The sequence below is a fragment of the Protopterus annectens genome, chromosome 9.part0 (assembly GCF_019279795.1).
Source record: "Protopterus annectens isolate FY-2018-M chromosome 9.part0, PAN1.0, whole genome shotgun sequence".
NCBI classification, from domain to species: domain Eukaryota; kingdom Metazoa; phylum Chordata; order Ceratodontiformes; family Protopteridae; genus Protopterus; species Protopterus annectens.
In genome coordinates, this window is record NC_056743.1 from 962,728,985 (window position 1) to 962,754,475 (window position 25,491).

The 25,491-nt window shown below is 40.5% G+C and overlaps 1 protein-coding gene across 1 annotated transcript in view; it reads left to right on the forward strand.

Moving 5' to 3' along the window:
* Positions 1–25,491, forward strand: part of FRMD3 (FERM domain containing 3) — a 1,518,736-nt gene that overhangs the window by 1,132,378 nt on the left and 360,867 nt on the right. The window contains exon 10 of the mRNA XM_044082188.1: positions 14,700–14,774. Within this exon, the coding sequence (XP_043938123.1) occupies positions 14,700–14,774 (75 nt within the window). The remainder of the gene's footprint in view (positions 1–14,699; positions 14,775–25,491) is intronic.

A 25,491-nucleotide genomic window follows, 5' to 3' on the forward strand; every position in this document is an offset into this window, starting at 1 on the left:
TTGCTGTTTTTTACAACCCATTGTGGTTTAACTGTGAGGATTCACCCTTTATGGTAAAGCAAGCGGTGGTCTGTGTAACAAATACTAAATATCTATTTACAATAAACACCAGAGTTTCAAGCACAAGAAATATTAAAAATAACCCAGCTGGATATATTCATACAGATACGAAGAAAACAGTGCTTAACTAATCTCACTATATTTTCCTGACTGATCTAAAGAATTACTGTTCCCTGGTTACTTACTAAATTAGGCAAGATGACGTGGGTGAGTGGTCCTTCTTTTGTCAGGTTACACAAACAGACTGCCCTGAAACTTCTGTCTCATCTAGTATTAAAACGTAATTTCAGTGCTGGATTACAGAATGACATCACATACATCTGGTGATTTGACTGTGGTTCCCATACTACTCCCTTTACTAAAAACTGAACCAGAATCTAGCACATATGTGTCATAATACACACACATGCACACGTACACACACACACACACACACACACACACACACACACACACACACACACACACACACACACACACAGACACACAGCTTTGATAAGATGTGTTATAGCACCTGGAAGCTATAAAAACATTTCAAAAACTTCTACCCTTCCAGGGTAGCAATTAATTCACCCATAAGGACAATATAGTATGGTTCCTAGTCCTGGTTTTCTCAGACATTTTGTCTCTGGCTCCAATCAGATCTGTAAGATACAGTCTTTGTGGCCCAAACCATGTAATTTAATTTCAGAATATTTTTCAATGTTAGCTTCTCTTCCAGTATCCTCTGCTACAATATATTCATTTCAATAGTTACAATACAGTCTGACCTACAGGTGTATTTCTTTTCTCTCCAGCAAGATCCACTGTTGGCATATTTTTAACACAAGCAGCTTTACAAATACATTTTCAAAACAAGCACTTGTACAAATCAGTTTGATATACAAATGACATATAATTATTTACAAAACTCCAGGTAACTATGCTGGCATATGTTACACATCCACTGCCGTACTTCTCCTGGCATAGCCTCACATCATCACAAAACACCTGTAAAAAAGATAAATTCCCTACTCTTCTGGGCCAAAAAATCATCTTTGCTGTCCCTCCAAACAAGAAATGCTGTTGGTAAAGGATTCTTCTAGCCCAAGCAAACAAAGCACCCTGAATCACTGCTAGGTAGGCACACTGTTTAATAAGCCGAACAGTTCACAAATAACACAAACACTGATAGTAATGCAGTTGAGTGAGCTGCCCGATAAGCTTCCTGAGTATTTCTTTTGGATGTGTTATTTGTGAACTGTTCGGCTTATTAAACAGTGTGCCTACCTAGCAGTGATTCAGGGTGCTTTGTTTGCTTACTAGTTTGTTTTGCATCCTCCGTTTATGGTTACTAGTATTTCTTTTGGATGGAATCACCTGTTGGGTCTATGGCTAACTGTGGAGCTAAGACTAATGAGGTCGGTGAGCTCAGGAAGCTTATCGGGCAGCTCACTCAACTGCATTACTATCAGCGTTTGTGTTATTTGTGAACTGTTCAGCTTATTAAACAGTGTGCCTACCTAGCAGTGATTCAGGGTGCTTTGTTTGCTTACTAGTTTGTTTTGCATCCTCCGTTTATGGTTACTAGTAATTCTTCTAGCCCAACTTAGGTCTTGCCTATCTCTTGTAGCATTTGCCTCCAAAAGAAACTCTACTACCCTCCAAACACTCTCCAACTCCATCTGCTGCTTCATTACCCTTTCCCCAAAGTATGAACACCACTGCATTATACTAGCCAAAGCCAAATGGCTGCCAGTTCAGCAGTGATCCAGTTTACTTCTTGGTTCTCAAATGTTCTTGCTTCTGAAGGGAAACTCCTGCCCTTCTTTTTCCTTAGCTTGCTTACACAGCCTCCTTAATGTAACCTTAGATCTCATAGCCACTTATGGCCTTACTTCAAGCACCTAAAACAAGACTTCAATGTTCTAACTACTCCCTTTCTTCCTTTGGACCCAAGCTCTGGAGGGATCTTCCCTCTCATCTTAAAGACCTCTCTAACTACTCCTTTTGGTCACAAAACATCCCACAGCACAACCTGCTGGTAATTGATCTACTTCGGGTCACATAACATAGTTTCCCTAATCTCCGACACATATTGCTGATTATTTTCACTATAACATTTCCTCTCTAACTCCTAACATGTCATACTCTAACTGATGTAAATTATATACTTAGTGGTTTCTGTTGACTACCTTCTTAAATATTTTTTTTGTATTGTGTATTAACTGTTTCTTTGTTTTTAGTGTGCTCTTTTATTGTATAAATTATTTTTATATTTTTTTCCATGATGTGTGTTCACATTCTGGACTGAGACTGAAATTGGTCCATTGTAGGATCAGTGTTCTACCCCAGTTGACAAATTGTATAAATAAATAAATAAATAAATAAAATAGTTAGGGAGAACTTAGCAGAGGAGTTTTGTTTGGAGAAGATGGCAGAATAGTAGCTAGGAAGAACTAATAGAGGAGTTTAAGCTGTGCTTGTTTGGGAGTATAATCAGTTTAACACTACAACTGCTTAATCTAAAAGAATAGGAGGGTGCAATGTGAGCACGGACAGTTAGATTCAGTTTAGGTATATTATAATTAGTTTCAGGTTTGATGTTTCCATGAGTTCTGTAGGAATTCCAGTCCACAGTTTAGCTATGCAGGCAAAATAAAGTGCATCTCCATGGTGATTGGCATTTTTGTGGTAGAATTAAATTCTATTTTTTTAGATCTCAGTTCATTTACTGGGGTGTGGCATTATAAAAGGATACTAATAGTGGGACATATTTCAGGTTTTCATTGGGTTTTATGTGCTGCTTTAAGGTGACAGCAAGTTAGGGTGTTTTATTGTTTTCTCCAGCCTAGTTTATTGAGGGTTATACAGTGCTGTTTTTGTTGGGGATGTTAATAGCAAATTTGTTAACATTATTATTGGGTTGTTCTGTTTTGTTCAGTTGATTTGATTGGAGGTTAGTCAGTATAGATGATGCATTCAGCAGGCTAGGCTGGATAGCACAAATGTATGAGAAGTGGTTTTCAAGGTATGATCAGAGAGGTGGTGTTTGGCTTTGTAAAGAAGTCCTAGATTCTATTTTTGTGTTGTACGTTGCAAAGTTTATGTGGTGCTTCAATTTCAGGTTTTGGTCTATCATCACCCTTGACAGTTTAGTGTGAGATACAGGTTCTGTGACTGTTTTATTTAATAACACAGTGTCAAGGATATTTGAGTTGCCTTAGAAAATGCTAGGTGCAACCGAATTAACATAGTTTTTAGCACGTAGGGGAAGGTGTGATTTGATTAACTAGTTTTCTATGGAAGTGAAGGGTTCTTGAATCATAGTCCGGAGCTGTGATATGTCCCAGCATGGCATATTATTGTAGCATTGTTAGAATACTGGACTACTGTAGCATGTTTGAAGATGGTATGCATCTCCTTAATGAAGATGTTGAAAAGTAATGGTTCAATACTGGACCCTTCTGACTGGCAGGTAGAGAAAGCTGCCTGTCAGTGGAAACATTGTATTTGTAGACTCTGATAGCAACTGAACCCATTCATTGTACTACTGTTTAGTCCTACATCTGAGTGTTTAAGGGCAGCTGGTGAGATACAGTATAGAATGCCTTAGTTCAAGAGTAAAGATGCTATAATTTCATCCTGGTTACACTTTTGGTTTATTGTTTTTAAGAAGGATATCAGTGTTGTTTCTGTACTGTGTCCTGTTGAAAGCCAGATTGAGTTGATGAGAGCAGCTTATTCGTGCAAAGGCATGTGAAAATTTGCTGGTGGATACATTTTCCTAGAGTTTTAGAACATGGGAGTAGGATGTCTATGGATCTGTAATATGCAAGTTAAAAGAAGGTGCTTCTGTTGTGGAGCAGGAGAATATACGATTACTTCTACAGAATGAGACATAGGATTCTTGTATAGAGCAGTTGACCAGTATGGCTACAGGGTATGATATAGTATCAGTTGCTGTCTAAAGATGTTATGGAGAAATATAGTCTGATGTTAAAGTTTTGTGTTTTAATTTTTGTAGTAGCTTTTAATAGCTTTTTTTAGTTTGGTTGAGTCTAAGACTGCTACATCTCCAGCCCTCTTTGCTGTTTGGTTTAACTGTGTCAGAACCGAGACGTAGTAATTCTGCATCGTTTGTCTTGGATTTTAAACAGTTTCAGTTATTGTGTCTATGTCTGGGAAGTAAGCGGCTATGTATGAGCGCATTTCTGAAGGTTTGTTACAAATGCTTTGAGTGCTACTGTGACATATTTTTAGGCTGGGTACTTTGTTCCTATATGGGATCCATGGGTTGTTTTATGCTTGGACACTGGACCTGAATTCAGATGTATGTTACTAAAGAGTAATATATTTTTAAATTTTGTTATAAGATCTAGTATCATATTTTGAGGAGGTGCTGGTCCTAGTTTTGTGTGTTGATAACAGCTCAGTTTTTCTAAGATTTTCCCAAGGGTAAGGAGGATGGCGATTGGACAATAATCAATAGTTATCTTGGGGTTGGATGTTTTGAGAAGAGGTATGATTCTTCCTGCTTTTCATATATTGGGCATACAGTTTTTAGTTAAGCAAAGGGTGTAGATATGTAACAGAGGAGTAACAATATACTCCCTACATATGAATATGAACCAGGAAGAGAAGGTGTATGTTCCTGCTGACGAGTCAAGTTTTTTTTATGGCTAGTTTGGGTTATAAATATTTGGGTTGTAGGAGTTCAGTACAAGTGAGGTTTTAGAGCTGAAAGCTTATTGTGAAATAATTGTTATGTTTTGTTATGGTGTAGTGAAGAATATGGACTGAGAATGGTTGACTTTTTTTAAGGGTAGAATGGTAATGTGTCAGATGGGTTAGCAGTAGTAAAGAAGTAAGTAAGATTAGGTTAGTTCATACATTTCTGTTTACTGATTTTCCCTCTCACTGATTGCCTAGATGCAGTCTTGACTTTTGAGATTCCCTGGAGTCCAAATTTTTTTATCCCCCCCCCCCACAATCATCCTGAAGGTACTGCTGTTCAGTGCCCTACAGCTAGGCTGGATCTACCAGCTACTGCTATCCCCCTGGACTTACTCCATATCTGCTGGGGCCAGTCATGGATCCTAAGGGCATCCTGAGGGTCTCAGCAGTCCAAATTCCATTCAGGGGAATTTTGTCTTTATTATGAACTTTTCCCTGTTCCCTCCCCTACATTCACTGACTAATGTACGAAAGCTGCTCCTCTCATTGGACCACACCTCACCTTAGAGAGCGTCATGAGCGTCATCAACAAATGCGCTCCTTCATGGAGTTGGCCTGCCTATCCTTCCATGCTTGAGTCTCAGACACCTTAGATGCTAATCAAACCCAGGTCTTCTGGTCTGTAGTTAGGGCATTATTCCTCTATGCCACAGAGCAGTGGCATAGCTGGGGGGGGGGGGTAAGAGTGGCAGTCCGCCACTGGCAACACTTTTGGGACTGCCTACTTTAATAGTTTTAATTAAAAAAAAAATGTTTTTCCAAGGGCGTTCTTCTTTAAGAACAGTCCCTTAGAATCACATCCGTGCATTCATTGTAGACGTCTTGTTCTTCTTACTTTCCGCCTGCGCAATTTTTAAATATAGGTTTGGATTGATAATTTTGCTACCTGTTCCAAGTAAGGAGAGTTGAGTTTTCTTATTGCTGCTCACAATTTGTTTTGCTGGTTCTTATTGCTGCTTCTTAGTAAGAAAAGTTGAATTTTGCTGCCCAAGTGTTGTTTCTGCTGCTGGTTCCCCCGATTTAATTCTGCTGCTGCTGGGTTCACCCGATTTAATTCTGCTGTTGGGTTCTTATTGTTAATGATGGGGGCATGCATGTTGATGCTGGGTTCTTATTGTTAATGGTGTGTGTGTATTGATGCTGGAGGGTTCTTATTGTTAATGGTGTATGTGTGCTGTTACTGGTGGGTTCTTATTGTTAGTGGTGTGTGTTGGTGCTGGTGGGTTCTTATTGTTAATGGTCTGTGTGTGTTAGTGCTGATGGGTTGTTATTGTTAATGGTGTGTGTGTGTGTGTGTGTGTATGTGTGTGTGTGTGTGTGTGTGTGTGTGTGTGTGTGTGTGTGTGTGTGTGTGTGTGTGTGTGTGTGTGTGTGTGTGTGTGTGTGTGTGTGTGTGTGTGTTTTAACGCTGGTGGGTTCTTATTGTTAATGGTGTGTGTGTGTGTGTGTGTGTGTGTGTGTGTGTGTGTGTGTGTGTGTGTTGGTGGGTTCTTATTGTTAATGTTGTGCGTGTGTTGGTGCTGCTGGGTTTTTGTTGTTAATGGTGTGTGTGTGTGTGTGTGTGTGTGTGTGTGTGTGTGTGTGTGTGTGTGTGTTAGTGGTGTGTATGTGTGTGTGTGTGTGTGTGTGTGTGTGTGTGTGTGTGTGTGCGTGTGTGTTGATGCTGGTGGTTTCTTATTGCTAATTGTGTGTGTGTGTTGATGCTGGTGGGTTCTTATTGTTAATGTGTGTGTGTGTGTGTGTGTATGTGTGTGTGTGTCTGGTGGGTTCTTATTGTTAATAGTGTGTGTGTGTGTGTGTGTGTGTGTGTGTGTGTGTTGGTGGGTTCTTATTGTTAATGGTGTGTGTTGGTGGGTTCTTATTGTTAATAGTGTGTTTGTTGATGCTGGTGGGTTCTTATTGTTAATGGTGTGTGTGTTGATGCTGATGGGTTCTTATTGTTAGCGTGTGTGTGTGTGTGTGTGTGTGTGTGTGTGTGTGTGTGTGTGTGTGTGTGTGTGTGTAAAATGCCCCAGTTAGGTATACCTGGTGGTTAGTGTTACTCAGGCTCAAACCCTGTACCTTAGTTACAAGAAACAAGAGTCTGAATTGTCTACCCATACCACCACTTGTGATTCAAGCTCTCAACTGTCAAGATATTCACAAAATATCTGGAATGTTTGTCTCATACCTTTGGTCCGTTCCTCTTAAAATATTGTGGTTTTCTGACAAATCAGTGAGAAGAACCGAATTCACTAAATAATGATGGCCATTTAAGTTTCAGTCTTCCTATCACTTAATTCTAGCAACTTTCTAAGATTATACAAGCAATATTTAAAATGTTTCCCTGGTTTTGGACCTTTGCCCCCCCCCCCCCATAAATGTTGGCTTTTTCAGATTTCTTGTGCTGCAAAGTTGAAAGATTTAGTTGAGTGTCAAGTGATTTTACAAGGAGCTGAGAGCCTCAGGGGAAGAGAAGTTTACTGCTGCTTATGCCAAGTCTGTTTGCATTGATAGTAGCACATCATGTAGTATACTTGTTTTTGATACAGAAGGCTGTGGGTTCTTCTCGCACAGTATGTAGATGGATTGCTGATACTGTACTGTGTTGTAATTTAAAGGGAATGGATATTGCAGTCCTGTGAATGTCCTCCTTTGGAGGAGATACCTAGTAACCTGTTATCAGTTTGCCATCCATTCCCTATTGCAACATTACTAGATTATTTTTTTTTTAATGTAACATAGGCAATTTATTCTTCAAGTGCAACAGGTACTTTATTTGTAGATGAAACAAGGAAATATAATGTTGTTTGCTAGCAGCACTCTCTTCATTAGTTACAGATCTCTTTAATGTGGAATTATTTAGATGACTTTTACTTCTGCAAACATTGTGCATATTTACTGATACTGGTGGATTATAATGACAAAAGTTTGAGTATATTTTATGATGGAAATGTTCTGAATTGGGCACTTTTGTCATTAATGGTTCATACATTTTGTTTCATTGCTTAATGGAAAAATGTTCAAAACAATAAAGTTAAAACATGCTCTAACAAGTGTGGTGTATGATACAAGGAATATAATTTAATACAATCAAGAAGGTAAATCAAAGAACACATGTACTGTATGTTTGCATGGTCCTAAATATGTGTACAAAGGGCCTATGATTTGAAAACAGTCCAAAGGTAAATGTTATCCTCCTCTAGCCAGATGTATTTTCTTTGAATGTGGATTTCAATGCTGTTTCAATGAATGTGAGTTTTACGGGCAAAGAAGTTTTAATGCTAAGTCTGTTTTTCTTGTGAGACTGTATTGCGTTGTTTAGCAGATGTCTATCGGTGTTTGTGCTATAAAATTTAAAATAAAAGTTTTAAATGAAATCCAAATAATCATTGTGTAAGTAAAGCATAAAGCAGTATGCACATTACAGTGTTATGGTAAATGGGGAGAAATAGCCAAGTATTGGGACACTGGCATAGCTGCAGGGGGGAGGGCTGTGTATGGGTGGCCCCATTTGACCATGATGTTGTGAGGGGGGAAGGGCAGCAAACTCAAAGACACCCCCAGGTGGCACAAACTCTAGCTAAGCCACTGCCACAAAGCTGCCTACCCTGAAGTCCAAACTGTTGATTGACACAGAAGTTCATACATGGTAGGTGGTACTGGAAATGTGCACCATGACCTGATGTTTAGCTTACAGGATGGGAGAGGAAGAAAGGTGCTGGCAACTGTGTATGGTAGCAAGATACCATCACTCTCGTTGTACTGTTACAGTATAAAAGTGAAATTAAAATTTTTTTTTTTGCCATTAAAATTCAAAATGTAAATGAAACTTTGCCTTTAAAGCCAGCAGCACAGTCTAAAAGCATTTTAAAGGTAATATCTGTTGTGTAAATCCTTGTGAATTTATTGTGAAAGTGTCATATCACTTTGGAGATACAAACCTTTTTACCCGGGGACCAGAAATACTAAGGTTCATAGGTTCATACTAGGCTATCTGCCCTAGGGCATTTACAAGCCTAGCCAGAGTGTGTTTGGCTTTCACCACCCATTTTAAATGAATTTTGCTATGCCCTTTTTTGAGGTTAGTATACTGTGCCTCTGTCTAACAGTGACACAGAAGTGATACCCGGAGTAAATCTACGATCTCCCATCCACTCATCAAGATTCCTCTTGAAGAGAGTCAATGAGAGACTCTGCGTAACCTGGACTGGGATTTTATTCCAGAGTGAAGGGAGCCTCTGGGTTATGAATCTGTCCCTCCAGCATGTCCTATTTATTTCAGTGCTGAGGTTCAAGTCTCTCGAGCGCATAGCTCGATGGGATTTGGATTTTCTGAGGTGCAGCATGTCCATTAATTCCGGGTTGGACATGGCTTTATACGTCAGGCACAGATCGTCTCTGAGCAGGCGGTATGCCACTGAGTAGAGCTGGAGTTTCTTTAACCGGGCAGCATATGGCATTTCTTTGAGACCTTTGATCCTCTTGGTGAGGTACTTTTGGGGTCTTTCCAGTTGCTGCAGGTGTCTGGTAAGGTACATCCCAAAAGGGGCATTGTATTCAATTATGGGCCTGATGAGGGATGAGTAAAGAGGCACGATGACCTCCCCTGATCTAGATGTGAATCCCTTCATGATTAGGTGGGCTATAAAAAATGTTTTTCTAACCACTTTGGCCACGTGGTTGTCGAATGAGAGATTTCTATCAACTTGGGTCCCCAGGTCCCTAATTACTTCTTCCGTACTTAATGGATTACCATCTATGTGGTAATTTGTGGACACTTTGTTTTTGCCGAAGGGGATGACTATACACTTTTTGGCGTTTAGCTTGAGGCCATGGCTCTGGCACCAGTTGTCTGTTTCTATGAGGCCCTTTTGTAGGATGCTTGTATGGGCTGGAGAGTCGATTATGGCACCCAATTTGCAGTCATCTGCGAACTTGGTCAGCCACAGTCCATCCATGTTGGCCTGTACCTCCGAGAAATATATACCGAACAAGAGAGGTCCCAGGACTGAGCCTTGTGGGATGCCACTTGTTACTGGTTTGGAGTCTGACATGGCTCCAGCAATTCTAACCATGTGGGTTCTGTCCTTGAGCCAGTTTGCAACCCATCTAGTGACATAGGGGTTTATATTTAAGCTGGTGAGCTTATCTACAATGCCCGAGTGGGGTATTGTATCGAAGGCTTTTGCGAGGTCCAGGTAGGCTGTGTGGACCATCTTCCCCTCGTCAATGGCCTTTGGTGACTGTTTCAAAGAAATCGACCAGGTTTAAGAGGCAGGATCTGCCCTTAACAAAGCCAAACTGGGTAGGATCCAGTGTCTGTAGGTCCCCAATATCTTTATTTATGAGGTCCATGATGATCCTTTCCATAGCTTTGCAGACCAAGCTAGTCAGGCTTATAGGGCGATAGTTTCCAGGATCCGTTGAGGCACCACCTTTGTGGAGAGGGACCACTGTTGCTGTACGCCACTCTTTGGGTACATATCCTGTAGTAAGGCTGAGATTGAACAGTAGTTTTATGTTTGGGTTTAGTTATTCTTGGAGTTCATGTAGGACGCAGCCCTGGACACCGTCTGGTCCCATTGATGCTGTGTTTTTTGCTTTGGAAAGGGCGGCTCTTACCTGAGCATCTGAGATGTCAGGAGGGCAGAACTCTGCTGGGATAGATATTTGCCCTTTTGGTGGGGAAGGAGGGGAGAAGTTTGCACTGAACCTGTCAGCTAGGATGTTGGCATTGTCTGTGGGTTTGGTGTATTTTTTGTCATTTTGGACTAATTCTGAGCATATCTGGGAATTCCCAACCAGGTTCCTAACATAACTAAAGAAAGCCTTGTGATTATCCTTAGTGTCCTGTGCAATTTTTCTCTCGAAGCTGGCCTTAGACGATTGTATGAGTGCCCATAGTTTTTTGCTAATACTGATCAGAGATGCCTTCCCTTTTTGGGATTTTGCTCTATCATGTAGTAGCTTCCTCCTTCTATTGTATAGTTTGTTTATGGCTGGGGTCCACCAGACAGGACGCCTGCCTTTGGAGGATTGGGTCTTGGTTTTGTTTGGGATTGCATGATCCATGCATTCCTGAAGGTGTTCATAGAATGCGTTTATAAAGGATTCTGCGGTCTGGCCCGTATTTTCCACAGGCCCGGGGGCTTTGAAGGATTCCACCTCGGTTTTGAGGAGTGTGAAATTTGCTTTAGAGAAGTTTTTCACTGTGGTTTATTGGGGAGGGGGTGGGGTCGAGATGTGAATATCTAGTGAGATTAGTTTATGGAATGATCTTACCAGTGAGTGATACACTTCTGGTCTGGAGCATAGAGTCCCCATGTTGGTGATTATCAGGTCCAGTATGTTTTCCCCTCTTGTGGGAGTGGTAACAAGTTGTTCCATAGCATTTGAGTTTATAAATTCTAGGAACCTTTGGGCTAGGGTGTTGGAGCTAGAGTAATGCTCCCAGTCTATGTTTGGGTAGTTGAAGTCGCCCAATATAATGGTGTTTGGAGAGACCTTCATATTTTCCAGTGTTCTCAGGAAGGCCGAGTGGGGTTCCTGGGTTTGGGAGGGTGGTCTTTAGCAGGCTATAAACTGGAAGGCAGTTTTACCCACTGTTAGTTGCACATGGATAGTCTCTGATGCTTCGTGCTGTGCCACCAACCTGGAGGTGTGGGTATCTTTGACGAATATTGATACTCCCCCTCCTTTTGTGGTTCGGTCCAAGTTTTGGGGCCGAAAAACATGGTATGAGGTATAACCTGGTAGTGCTGGGGTGCTCTCGGGAGCCTTGAACCAGGTTTCTGTTACTGCACAGATATCGATGTTCTCCATGCTAAGGAGAGTTTCGAGTGCGTGCATCTTGAGATTTAGACTTCTGGCATTGAGTAGCATTACTCTTAGGCAGTTGGAGTTACTGGCATAGCCTTCTTAATAATGATCTATCCTGCATAAGTTACACCCATGCCATTATAGTCTATTGTGGGTTGCTGTTAGTGTTTATATCAGATACAAAGATGCTAATCAAATGTTTTCTTAATTCTAATTGATTTTCCTTTATAACTAAAAAAGAATGTGTAAGAAGTATGACATATGCATGGAGGGAGGTGATACCTGCTAGAGTTACTTGCCGTCATAATGTCTTTCAGAATCCTTTGTGGTATCCCCCTACAGGTACTACTGCAGCTAGCCCTAGCTGCCTGTTTACAGACTGATTATCATTTCCAGAGAAGTGTTGTAAGTGGGAAGCACATTTATAGTTAGGTATGATTACCAACCTCCAACTGGAGTTCTGCATAGTGATTGTGTTAGATTTTATTTCTTCTGTGGCTCAGAGCTGCAGAGCTCTGAAGCGCCATATAACACCTGGAGACTTAATCCTACCAAAAATTACCAAGGGGAATCCCACTGCTTGCATGAGTATATGTATGTGTGACTGTATGATAAACATCTTTGTAAAAATCTGTCCCTTGAATTTTCCATCACCACCAGGTTGTAAGCATAAAGTAGTATGACATGATGAGAGCAGTTGTTGCATGCAGCGCTGTACTAGCATTTTCATCTTCTTCCAAAATACATGGAGTTCACTGCACCCCCAGCCAATTCTTGTGTGTCCCTGTACACTGGTGTGAAACAGTATAAGGGTGTAGTACAGATGCAGTACCAGTACATTGTATGCATGCTTATGCACTTCATCTTTGATGGGTGACATTCTAGAGTCATGAGTTGTAACAGGATTGCATTGGTGCCCCACAGTGCTTGGTTCTCCATTTCATTTTTGCAAAGACTCCATGTGTCTGTGTGGGCTTTCTTCGGGTGATCCAATTTAAGTCACAAGACGTGCCATAGATGACTACTGTGAATTGCTCAACAGTGTATACATTGAGAGAGTGTGTGTGTGTGTGTGTGTGTGTGTGTGTGTGTGTGTGTGTGTGTGTGTGTGTGTGTGTGTTTATATATTCTGTGATGGTTTGGCACCATGCTCTGGATCACCTTCTGTGCTGTCAGATCAGTGAGCACTGGGAATGTCACTGGGTCCCCTATTATCCTGCATTGGATTAGTGGAAAATCAGAGAATGAATGAACAAGTAAATGAAAGAAAGATGCATATTTGCTATATAAAACTTATTTGGCAGAAGGCATAAGCATTTGTTTTTACTTTCATTTGTGCAACAGAGTAATACAAGGTTTTTTTGAGTCCTACTGTTAAAAGTATTGAAAACCACAGAAGTTGTGGTTATGCTTTCAAATGTTAAAAGCTTGATAAGGGTGTATTTTTTAAATCTGATGTGCAATGAGATTGAAATGATGAAATGAGTTATTTAATCGTGGGAGTAGATATATGAGAGAAAAGTTCCACATGGAAATGTGATTCATTATACCCTGTGTTTAGGGTGTTGATTGCTCTAATAAAAATGTTTCTTGTTGGAGAATACCATAAAACGTCTATTCTGAAATATAGGCAAAAAATGTTATTTTGTGTATCCCAAAGTATTATTTATGCTAATGATACTAAATTACATTGTATACAATGGAATCAACTTAACATCAAAAGTGCTCATTTGTGTTCTGACTGATCTTTTTCTCATATACACTGCACTCATATTTTTACATTGCTTTTATATTATCTGCAATATGTAAAAAAGAAAGAACACAAGAATGTCATTTTGATGCAAGCAATTACCTAAAAAAGAAATACATAAATAAAGCATTATATTACGCACTGTCAGTCTGATGATACTCATTGTGATTAATGCACTTTGTTAATTTTTGTTTTAAAATTTTTCACATCCAAGTGCAACTGGTACCACCATGGGGAGTTAAGTGCCAGATTCCAAAACAGGTGCTGTCAGTATAAGCCTACTGTCAGTGTAAGTGACTTTGGGTGTAAAGACTATCTATAAAAAGGCTTACAGTGAGGGACAGATTCCAAAATACCTGCTCTCTGTGGTCACTTACACTGAGAGGAAGTCTTTAGGAATTGGGCCCTGTATGTGGAAGTGAAGCTTTGCAAACGTCACAAGTAAGTTGCAGCATGATACGTTAAGGCAATGTTTTCACTGTCTACGTATCATGAAAACATCTAGGAGATTTTCTTTTATTCTTTTGTTCTTCATAGTGGTAAAAGTGGTTGTCATTAATCTGTTTGCTGACTTTATTTATTTATTTAATTTATGCTAAGCTGCATTGGCCTAGTGTTTGCCAAACAACCACTTGGCAATTTTGTAAATAAATATTGTCCTCGCTACTATGTTGCACCTCTTTCTCCTCTATTTGGCAATCCATCTCCACAATACTCTTATTCCTAATGTCAGTCATGGTGGATATCTCACACCCACTGACTGCGTACTCATCACATTGTCTAACTTCATGGAGAGAGAGATAGATGAACAAGTCTCATACTCTACAGCATGCTTCTTCCTTAGACTGAGCAGAAATCCTTTGGTGTTATACAGTTTTGGCAAAGGCAGTCCTACACCTGCTCAAAATACTACACGGTCATGTATGCATGCATACACCGACTCACACACTAGGAGGTAGACTGGCAGTTTAGCTCAGAAAACACACGCATGCACACCTGCAGCCCTCCAAAGAGGAGGTTGTTTGACATCTTAACTCAGGTGGTTCTGGCTATGAGGCCCTAATGAGCTTTGTCCTGTAGTCCTGAGTTTGATTGCCTACATTTCCACTCACAGACTGTATGACTTTGAACAAATTGCTTACCATACAATGCTCCTGGGTAAACCCTGAAAAGGGTGCCCAGTGGGCATACCTGATTAAGAAATAAGTTAATTAAAATTTGAAAAAAGGTACAGCATGAGAGGTTACCCTCATACACCTATAGCAGACAGTGGCTGTAGTCTGTTTTGTCTTATTGCAAATCTGTATATTAGTAATATGACTACATAGTCTGTTTATCAAAAATGTGACAATGTAATTTTTTTTCTTTTTAGGTATACAAAATCAAGTCAGATCAAGACTGTGTCCAGCAGTAGCATATTTTTCAAAGGAAGTCGCTTTCGTTATAGGTAAATCCCTTTAAAAAATCTGCTTGCTTCTTTATCATTTTGGACAGCTACATAACAGTTATACAACGTATATTCCTAAATGATGTAGAAAAATGCAACTGGAATTTCTGAACACTCCTTGTTGGAGCAGTTTATTAAGCAAGTTACTAGTTTTGTAGAGGGACGTCAATAATTATGTCTTTCTATTACACTAGCATATGTCTGTATACAGCTATCCTCATATAGGATTGCTGTTCCTTGTTTCTCAATGCCAAATTATTGTCATACTTTCAAATTATGAGTTGTCTTTTTATTTTCATGATTAATGAAACACAAACTGAAAGAAGGAAGTGACACTTTGTTTATTCTTCTTTTCATGATATTCTGCTGTCCTGAGTTCCTTATATACTGTAATTCCACATTCTACATCATAAGAAATACAAACATCCAAAGACATGGTAAAAGAGTCAGCATTAACAGCATATTTGCAACTCACATTCACTACTACACCTCACAAATAATATGCCATTAATAAAATGAAAAAAAAACAAGTGATACAATTCAAAAGAAAAATTGTAAATACTGTGTTCCTTCCAGTAGACTGTTATGAGGCTGGCAAAACTAGGATCCATGGCAGCTCCCACTGTCACCCCCCTGACCTGCTTCTATATTTTCTGTCCTGAAACACAAAAAGTAATTGTCAGGTAGAAGTAACAATCACAACTTAAGGTAACATCCATAGCACTATACATTTTTACTTTCTTGTGACATTTTTACAACAGTTCAGCTGTGTAGAACTTGTTTTCTAGCATTTTTATTCTTTTTATGAGAAATCTCTGTGAAAGCTCCAGTTGCTGCATATGCCTGGTGAAGTACATACCAAAAGGGGCATTGAACTCAGTGATAGGTCTGCTGAGGGCAGAGTAAATGACTTGTTTGAACTTAAACGCCATACCTTTACATATAAGTTTTGCAGTTTGGAATGATTTCATCATCACAGTAGAAACATGTTGGACAGTCCGCGTCTACAGGTTCTACTTTCAGGGATGTAGTATCAATGTGGTAGTTTGCAGGAGTGGCTGTCTTGCTGAAAGATATTATAATGCACTTCTTAGCACTGAGTTTTAGGCCATGACTTTGGCACCAGTTATTAGTCTGTATCAGACCCTTTTGGAGGATATTAGTATCTTGGGGGAATCAATGACTGCTCCCAGTTTGCAATCGTCTGCAAACTTGGTTAGCCTGCTTGCTGTACTGTCCCTGAATATTGCTGATCTCTAGCTGCATTTTATTTTGAATTGAAACTTTTCCTTTAAGGTTTGATCACTTCTATTTTGTGTCTTATTCCTGTATTACATTTGATTTGTTTTAAGTTTTCTGTTCTATTGGAGTTTTAAGAGGTCTTGGCTAGGGTCAGTTAAAAAAAGTTAGCAAATAATTCCTTTGCAAACAGTGAATAACATCAGTTAATTAGTGGGAGGAGCTGAGATACAGCATTGCTCTTTTAGTTAGAAATATCTCTATTTAGCTAAGTGTTTGTTTGCTGGCCTGTTTGCTGTACTATGCCTGAATATTGCTGATCTCTGGCCGCATTTTATTTTGAATTGATGCTTTTCATTTAAGGTTTGATCACTTCTACTTTGTATCTCATTCTTGTATTACATTTGTTTTGTTTTAAGTTTTCTGTTCTGTTGGAGGTTTTAAGACGTCTTGGCTAGGGTCAGTTAAAAAAGTTAGCGAAGAGTTCCTTTGCATACAGTGAATAACATCAGTTAATTAGTGGGAGGAGTTGAGAAACAGCATTGCTCTTTTAGTTAGGAATATCTATATTTAGCTAAAGCATTTGTTTGGTGGCCTGCTTGCTGTACTCTGCCTGAATATTGCTGATATCTGGCTGCATTCTATTATTCGCCATCCATCCAGTTCTTGCTCTGTTCTTAAATTTGGTGCCTTTTGAGTTGCCTGCCTCTACTATAAATCTGATTTTAGACACTCCTCCCAGTCCCATCTCGTCAGCTTATTCTACTGAGTACAGAGAGATCATTTGGGAAGGCCCACCCCCTTAGTTTCTCAACTCTTAATTATCTTCTTTTGCCTCCCTTCCCACTTAACCTTAAAAAATGCATTTTATTCAGTTGCTTTTACTGTATTTGTGTTTCTTCCTACTTTATTACAGTATTTTGCTTTTGCTGCTTGTTCTTAAAAGTGTTCAATTGCATTTATTCTGCTGCATTTATCACTGCTTGTTAGTAACCTGATTAAATTGTAACTGTTATTCTAAGCCTTTTGGTTTAAGCCCTTGGGCTTCATACCAGTTGTTTTCCATCAGGAAGGTTTGTGTACTACACTCTTGTGGCAGGAGAGAGGTAGCTTGCATCCTTCTAAGTTGGGAATTGCAGGTTGAAGGCTTAATGTGCCTGTTATTGAAAAAAAATGTCATAGTTCTGGTTTAAGCACTTGGGCTTCAGGACAGTTATTTTAGATTAAGAAGGTTTGTAGTCTACACTCTTGTGGGAGGAGAGGATAGCTTCTGCCCTTCTGAGCTGGGAATTGCTTGCTGAAGGCGTATTTTACCTGCTTATCTGAAGTGTTTTGTTCTGAAATTCGTGCACGTTGTTTGCTGTAGCATAGACTAGATTCAGACCTGCTAAATCTAGCTCTGTTTGTATAACTTGAGCACTAAACCAGGCCATCTTTTGTTACCATAGTGGCAGGAATGTGTAGTTAGAACTCATCTGATTGAAGGTTGCTGGAACAGGGCTCAGTTTTGGGCTTTTTTATTGGTTAATTGGTTAATTTGTTTAAATCAGTTTGCTACATAAGCAATTCCAAGCCATCTGCTGATCTCTGCAAAACTTAAGTAGCATTTTTCACTGCATATTGTATTTTTGAACTGCAATTTTTACCATATCGTTGCTATATGAACTGGTTTTTTTTTTTGAAATTGTTGCACTTTGTTTGCTGTAGCATAGACTAGATTCAGACTTGCTGAATCTAGTTCTGTTTGTATAACTTGTGCACTAAACCAGGCCATCTTTTATTGAAGAGGGTTCCTCTGCACCCTAGTGATAGGAGTGTGCAGTTAGAACTCATCTGATTGAAGGTTGCTGGAACAGGGCTCAGTTTTGAGCTTTTTTTATTGGTTAATTTGTTTAAACCAGTTTGATCTCATTTGCTACATAAGCAAATCCAAGCCATCTGCTGATCTCTGCAAAACATAAGTAGAATTTTTCACTGTATATTGCACTTTTGAACTGCATTATTACCATATCACTGCTTATTTGAGTTTTTTTTTTGTTCTGAAATTGTTGCGCTTTGTTTGATGGAGCATAGACTAGATTCAAACCTGCTAAATCTAGTTCTGTTTGTATAACTTGAGCACTAAATCAGGCCATCTTTTGTAGGAGAGGGTTCCCCTGCACCCTAGTGGCAGGAGTGTGCAGTTAGAAGTCATTTTATTGAAAGTTACTGGAACGGCTGAGTTTTGTGCTTTTTTATTGGTTAATTAAGCACTGTGTTTGTGCATCGCTCACTGGCAGGCAGCAGTGGGCACCATTGGTGGTTATAGACGCAAACACTTTTGCCTGCAAATTTTCCCTTAGTGCTCTGCTGTTGCTCCATCGGTGAGTTCTCATGACTGTCCCTCACTGACAGGTGACACATTCAGAGAAGCTCCTGAGGTACTAACACAGATCCTACCCACTAGTCCTTCATATTTTTTGTCCATTTCTCCTGTCCTCTACTTTACTTGTTCTTTCCTGTCCTCTGCCTGTTTTCTGGCCACATCAACTTATCTAGCATTATAGATGGACAATTTCCCTCAACTTCTCCAGCCAGCTTGGTTGACATGGGCATCCTGAGGCAATGTAGCAGTTGCGTCTTGTACACTGACAACCCACTTCTTCTAGTCCACACAAATTCATTATGTGAGAGATGCATCTATATCAAGAACCTAGAATCCTTGCTCTCTCTCTCACCAGTCAGTCCATCTGATACTAAGCAGGTTGTCAGCATGCACACCTCACCTCCTGCACCTACCAAACCAACAACACATAAACCTACATATGCAGAGGTCCTTACAAGAAGTTTACCTAAACATCAGAGGTCTCTCAAACATAAACACAAGCACGCTTCACATAATACATCCTCTGCAGAACATAGTACACATAATATATCACACACCAGTGTCTCACCAGTCAAGCCCCTAAGGCATAACACAAAAACAAACATCGTAGTCATAGGCGACTCAATTGTGAAACACACAGATGTTCCTCTCACCAGGTTTGATAAAGAAAAGGTCACAGTCAGCTGTCTTTCAGATGCCAAGATCTGCCACATCACACACGCACTCAGGTCTCTCAACAACAGGCACTTTTATGACTCTATCATAGTCCGTGTTGGTGTGAACGACTTGAGATGTACCTCACTGGACTATATGAAGAGAGACATGACTGAGCTCTCGGATTATGTGTCTGAGGCAGGTATGTCCCTAGCCTTTTAGCATTTTACCTTCTCCTAGGATGATACCTCAGTACAAACAAAAAATGATTGACCTCAACAACTGGCTTAGTTTCTGGTGTCATTCAAAGGGGATCCAGTATCTGTCAGCCTGGGATGACATGGTCGGTAGACCTCGATACTTTGCCAGAGATGGTCTTCCTTTGTCACCCCTGGGATTTCGGTTACTGGCTAAGGCTCTTACTATCCCCATAGTGCCTTTTTTAGACAATGTCACAAGAACAAAATTCCCGACGTAAAAATGCCATCTAAAAACAACCTCAAGGTTATGCTGCTAAACGCTAGGAGTCTAAACCAGAAACTGCACTCACTGGAAACAGTCCTCACTTTGGAAGTTGCTGACATTTGTGCAATCACTGAGACCTGGTTTAGAGCTGTGGAGAGCACCCCAGCTATACCAGGTTACATTTCCTTCCACACGTTCTGACTACAAACTGAAGGCATGAGAACTAAAGGTGGTGTATCAATATTCGTTAAAGATAAAAACATCTCTAGATTGGTTAAACAGCACAATTCCCTTGAATTACTTCAGCTGCAATTGACTGCAGGTAAGACCCTCTTCAAGTCATTGCCAGCTATAGGACCCCCTCCATGAATCAGGACATTCACTCAGCCTACTTGGATCTACTTGAGTTAATCAAGATACAGCTAAGCACAGTGGTTTTGGGTGACTTTAATTACCTGTCCATAGACTGGGTAAATTATACATGTTCTAACTCACTTGCCCAAAGGTTCATGGACTTCATTAACTCCAGTGCCCTGGACCAGCTGATTGACACACCCACAAGGGGCTCAAACATCCTGGACCTGGTCCTCACCAACATGGAAGACTGCTGCACCACCCCCAGTGCGTCCCATCCCTGGTGAGATCTGACCACAAGTCAGTCTCGCTAGAAGTAGCTATAACACAAGATCCCCCCCCCCCCCACACTTAGAAACAACTAGACTAAAAAACTTTTCCAAGGCCAATTACAACCTTTTACATGATGGCCTAAATAGCTTCATAGCCCCTCCCCCCACTGATGAAACAGACATCTATGCTGAGTTATACACCAATGCTTATACAAGCACCTGTACAATTATATTGACTCTGCCGTACCTGATGGAACCAAAGCAAGATCTTCTAGGAAAAACAAACCTGCCTGGTGGGCAACTGCCATTAATAGGCTGTACAATAGAAGAAAGAAATTGCTGTCTAAGAGCAGGAAGGAAAGGTCTCAAAACTGGAAACACTTCCTCCTCAACTTAAACAAGCAAATAACACTCCTAGTGAAGTCCTCTAAAGCTAACTATGAATCCAAATTAGCTTCCCTAACTAAGGATATCCAGAAGGCATTCTTTAGTTACATCCATAACCTCAAAGGTAAAGCCCAGATTTGAGTTGAACTGTTATTCATGTCTTGTCTTGTCATAGTTACTGGCACTACATATATACAACTTTTGGATATAGCAAACCTGCTGGTTGACGGGTTTAGTGAAAAATTCACTCCCCTGTCCCCACCACATATACCCCAAAGCATCCCAAACACCTGCCCCCTGCCTAGTATCTCTGAGGAGCAGGTCTTAAAGTGCCCTCTCCAAAGCCAAAAACACAGCCTCTGTGGGACCAGACAGTATCCCAGGCTGTGTCCTACATGGGTTAAAACAGGAATTAGCTTCACCATTGAGCACACTTTTTAATCACAGCCTAAGCACTGGCTTCATCCCAGTGGATTGGAAAACAGCTACTGTCATCCCTTTGTACAAAGGGGGTGCATCCACTGACTCTGGGAACTATCGATTCATTAGCCTTACCAGCCTTATCTGCAAGGCCATGGAACGAATCATCGTGGACCTTATTAACAAAGATATAGGAAATCTCCAAATGCTTATCCCCACCCAGTTTGGCTTTGTCAAGAAGAACATACCTGTTAAACTTGGTGGACTTCTTCGAGACAGTCACCAAAGCCTTAGACGAGGGCATATCTGTGCATACAGCCTACCTAGACTTAGCCAATGCCTTTGACACAATCCCCCACTCAGTCATCATTGATAAACTCACTCAGCTGGGTATCAACCCATATATTGTCAGGTAGGTTGCAAACTGGCTCACTGATAGAAATCATATGGTCAAAATAGGGGATTCCACCTCCTCCAGCAGACCCATAACCAGTGGTGTTCCAACGAGATCGGTTCTGGAACCCCTACTGTTTGGAATCTACTTCTTTGAAGTGCAGGCTTAAACAGAAGGGCTGTGGCTGACAACGTTTGCTGATGACTGAAGACTGGGAGCGAAACCCCTAGCAATGTCAAAATCCTGCAAGAAGGTCTTATACAGACTAATGAATGGTGCCAAAGTCATGGTCTTAAACCTAATGCAAAAAAATGCATTATCTTTCCCTTCGACAAGGGTGTTGTTCCTGAAAACTACCACATCAATAGCAATACCCTAAGCACACAGTCAGTGGTGACAGATCTGGGCACACAAGTTGACAGCAACCTTAACTTCGATCACCTTGTCTCCACATTGGTAAAAAGGGCATTTTATATTGCTCATCCCTTAAGTAAGGGCATTGCCTCCAGAAAAAAAAACAGATTATAGCCCACTGTACTCTTCCTTCATCAGGCCAATAATAGAGTACAACGCTCCCTTTGGTATGTCCATGTCCAACAACCTGCAGCAATTGGAGAGACCACGAAGGCTACTTCTGAAGAAAATTCATGGTCTTCAAGATCTGTCTTATGTGGACAGACTGAAATCATTGTCACTTTACTTTGTGTGATACAGACTGCTCAGAGGTGACCTGTGCCTTGCATATAGAGCAATCTGTGACCCAGGTTTGACAGAAATGCTGTACATTCACAAGTCAAATGGCAGATGGATCACTCGCTTATAGGACCTTAACCTGGTATGTGACATCAACAGAACTTGCAGGAGAGGCAGATTTGTCTCACAGAGGTTGCCCCACCTTTGGAACATGCTTCCTATTCATGTTAAACAAAGCCCCTCATTGGGCCTATTTAAGCGCAATTTGGATGACTGGATAGGTAACCAGAAATTCACCCGGGGGTTCCACCTGTGTCTTTCTTAGACAGGGCATTAGGTGCTGATTTTAGTGTGTGCTTGAACCAGACACCCTTGGGAACACGGGTTGAACTTGGCTAGGCTTGTAAGGGCCGTGGGGCAGTTAGCCTAGTGACCTCTTATGATCCTATGACATTAGCCTTAACTTCACAGAAGTATATGCTAGACAGCAGTTGTTCTAGTACTGAGTTGTGGGGGGACCCCACTAGTAGCTGGCCTTTTTATAGAGGTAGAGTACACTATTTTAACTTCTTGGGTCTTCCCAATAAGACAGCTGGCTATCCAGTTGGAGATGTATGAGTCAATACCTAATTTAGTCATCTTGTTAACAATGCCCAAGTGGGGAATTGTGTCAAATTCCTCATCCAGGTCATGGTAGGCAGTATGTACTGATTTGCCCTCATCCGTCACTTTGGTAATCTTCTCAAAGAAGTCAACCAATTTTAACATATAAGACCTGCCCTTGGCAAACTCAAACTGACTAGTTTCCAGTGTTTGTAGGTTACTTAAGTCATCAATTATGATATCCTTTATTTTATTATATCCATGATTATCCTCTATAGCCTTGCACAGCAGGCTTATCAGACTAATTGGTCAGTTGTTTCCCAGGTCCATGGATGGGCTGCCCTTGTGCAGCAGTATAACCATTGCAGTCCTACATTTGTTAAGTATAAAGCCAGTTTGGACACTGTGGTTGAATAGAGAATCTAGTTGGACTGATAATTTATGTTTCATGCTGTTAAGGAAGCATCCAGGGATACTATAAGGACCCATCAATGCAGTGTTCATGGTCCTGGAGAGCACCTTGAGGACCTGCTCTTTAGTGATGATAAAGGGCAAGAAAGATGGAATCTCCTGAGGAATATCTGTGGGGGGGGGGCTAGATTTATTTAACTAGGATATTAGGTATATCTACTGGTTCTGAGTAGTTGCCACCAATTAATTTGGTACATTCCTGTTTATTGCCTTTGATGTTTTGTACATAACTGAAGAAAGCTTTGTGGTTGTCCTTCACCTGGATGCATTTTTACCTCAAATGTAGTTTTGTGGAATTGATTAATTCCTTGAGTTGCTTGTTTAGGATGATGAGGGAGCTTTTACTTTGCTGAGTATTTCTTATCTTAGTTATGCCATGAATTTCTTCCTTTTATTGTATAGTCTATTAATACTGGAATTCCACTGGTATGGCTTATTTTTTGCTCTGGCCCTGTGCTTATTTTGAGTGGGTATATCAGTTTCTATACAGCTGTTGATATGGGTTTCTGTTAACATTTCTGCATAGACAGCAGTATTTTCAGGGTTGAGGGTGGGCTTGAAATTTATTTAGGGTACCACTTAGTAGTGGGAAGTTTGTCTTGGAGTAATTCCTAAAACTTCTAGGATTTCCAGGTGTCACTGATTTTACATTTACCTCAAAGGAGACAGCTTTGTGGTCTGAGCTGACTAAAGAGGACATTATGCTGGAGTGGGGAGTGCAGTGTTGTGCCATGTTTGTGAGGAATGATTCTAGGATGTTTAAGCCCCTAGTGGGTGTATTAACTAGCTGGTCAAAAGTGTTAGCATTTAAAAAGTCCAGGAATCTATGGGCTTGTATGTTGGAGGTTGTGCATGATTCCAGTTTATGTTGGGGTAGTTAAAGTTACCCATAAATATGGTGTTGGGTTGGATGGGAGTGTGTTGAGTGCTTTTAAGTGTTGTGGTTTTCCTGTGTCATTGAGGAGGACATATAGCTTGCAAGGATATGGTTTGTGACCTTCTTTATGGTGATATGGACATGTAGAAGCACACGTTTGTCATGCTGATGGACCAGCCTTAAGGTGTTTTATTTTTAATGTGGTGACACCTCTACCTTTTGTCCCTTCCTGTGCAGTGGCTGGACTAAATGTGTAGAAGGCATTACACTGTCAGGATGCTCTCCACAGCCTTAAACCATGTGTCAGTGTCTGCACAGATGTCTACATTCGCAGGGGGTGGATTTTCTTTTTCAGACTCCTGGCATTAAGCAGTCGACCATGTATTTTCAGGCTGACAAATATTATACTCCTTTCAAATGACACCATACTTTAAGCCAGTTGTTGAAGTCAGTTATTCTTTTCTTATTGTGGCATCATCCCAGGAGAAAGTAGAATGCTGATCAATTCTAGGTACCAGCCTGGGATACATACTGTGAGAGCTCAGTCATGCCTGTCATCATATAATCTGGAAAGGTATGTCTCAGATCATTAACACCCAAGCAGACTATGATCGAGTCATACTTGGGGCTAAATGAGAGTGCATTGATATGACTGATTCTGGTTTCTGATAGGCAGCTGACCTCTCTCTCTCTCTCTCTCTCTCTGTTTAGTCTGGTGAGTGGGATGTCTGTGTGTCTCACTATGGAATCCTCTACAATCAGAGTAGTTTTTTTTTTTTTTAATAGTATGCCTTATGGGCTTAGAGATTGAGATACCATGGGTAGTAGCAGCATGTGTCGTGTTGGGTGTTGTTTTTCTGGAGTGCTCTTGAGGTTGCTGAGGACTTTTTTGTGTATGCAGTGTCTGCGAAGTCTTTGTGGTTTGGAGAGAGTACATTTAAGAGCCTCAGCATCTGTGGGTCTATGTGACCAGTAAGGACTTGCATAGGTGGATGTCATGTGTGAACTGCTGGCAACCTGCTTGGTAGTGTAGGTGCTTGTAGGTGAGAGCCTTACCTCCACTGACATTGTATAATTACATCTCGCTCATACATTAATTGTATGTTTTAGGATTAGGTGGTTCTCCATGTACATGAGGCAGTTCCTGCATTCCATTAGCATGCCAGTGTCAACTAGGCTAGCTGTGGAGATACCAAGAGAAATGCATGTCCATGGCTTTGGATCCTAACTGCTTATTCTTCAGGGGGATAGTAAAAGGTACGTTCACAACTGACTAGATTGATTGCTGTAGAAGTGTGGATTATTACTAAGAATCTGCAGTCTTAAAATTAATATATATCAAAATACAGTTGCAAATTAATGTTCACACTTTTGAGTATCAAACACCTGTGTTGTGACATTCGGATCTGCTACCTTAGGATTATTGTATCTGAGAAAAAGAACAGGGCACTGATGTGTATTTTTAGGTGCATTTTGCTTTTTGTCTTGAGTTGCTGTGGTCTCAGAGTTAGTTTATACAAGTA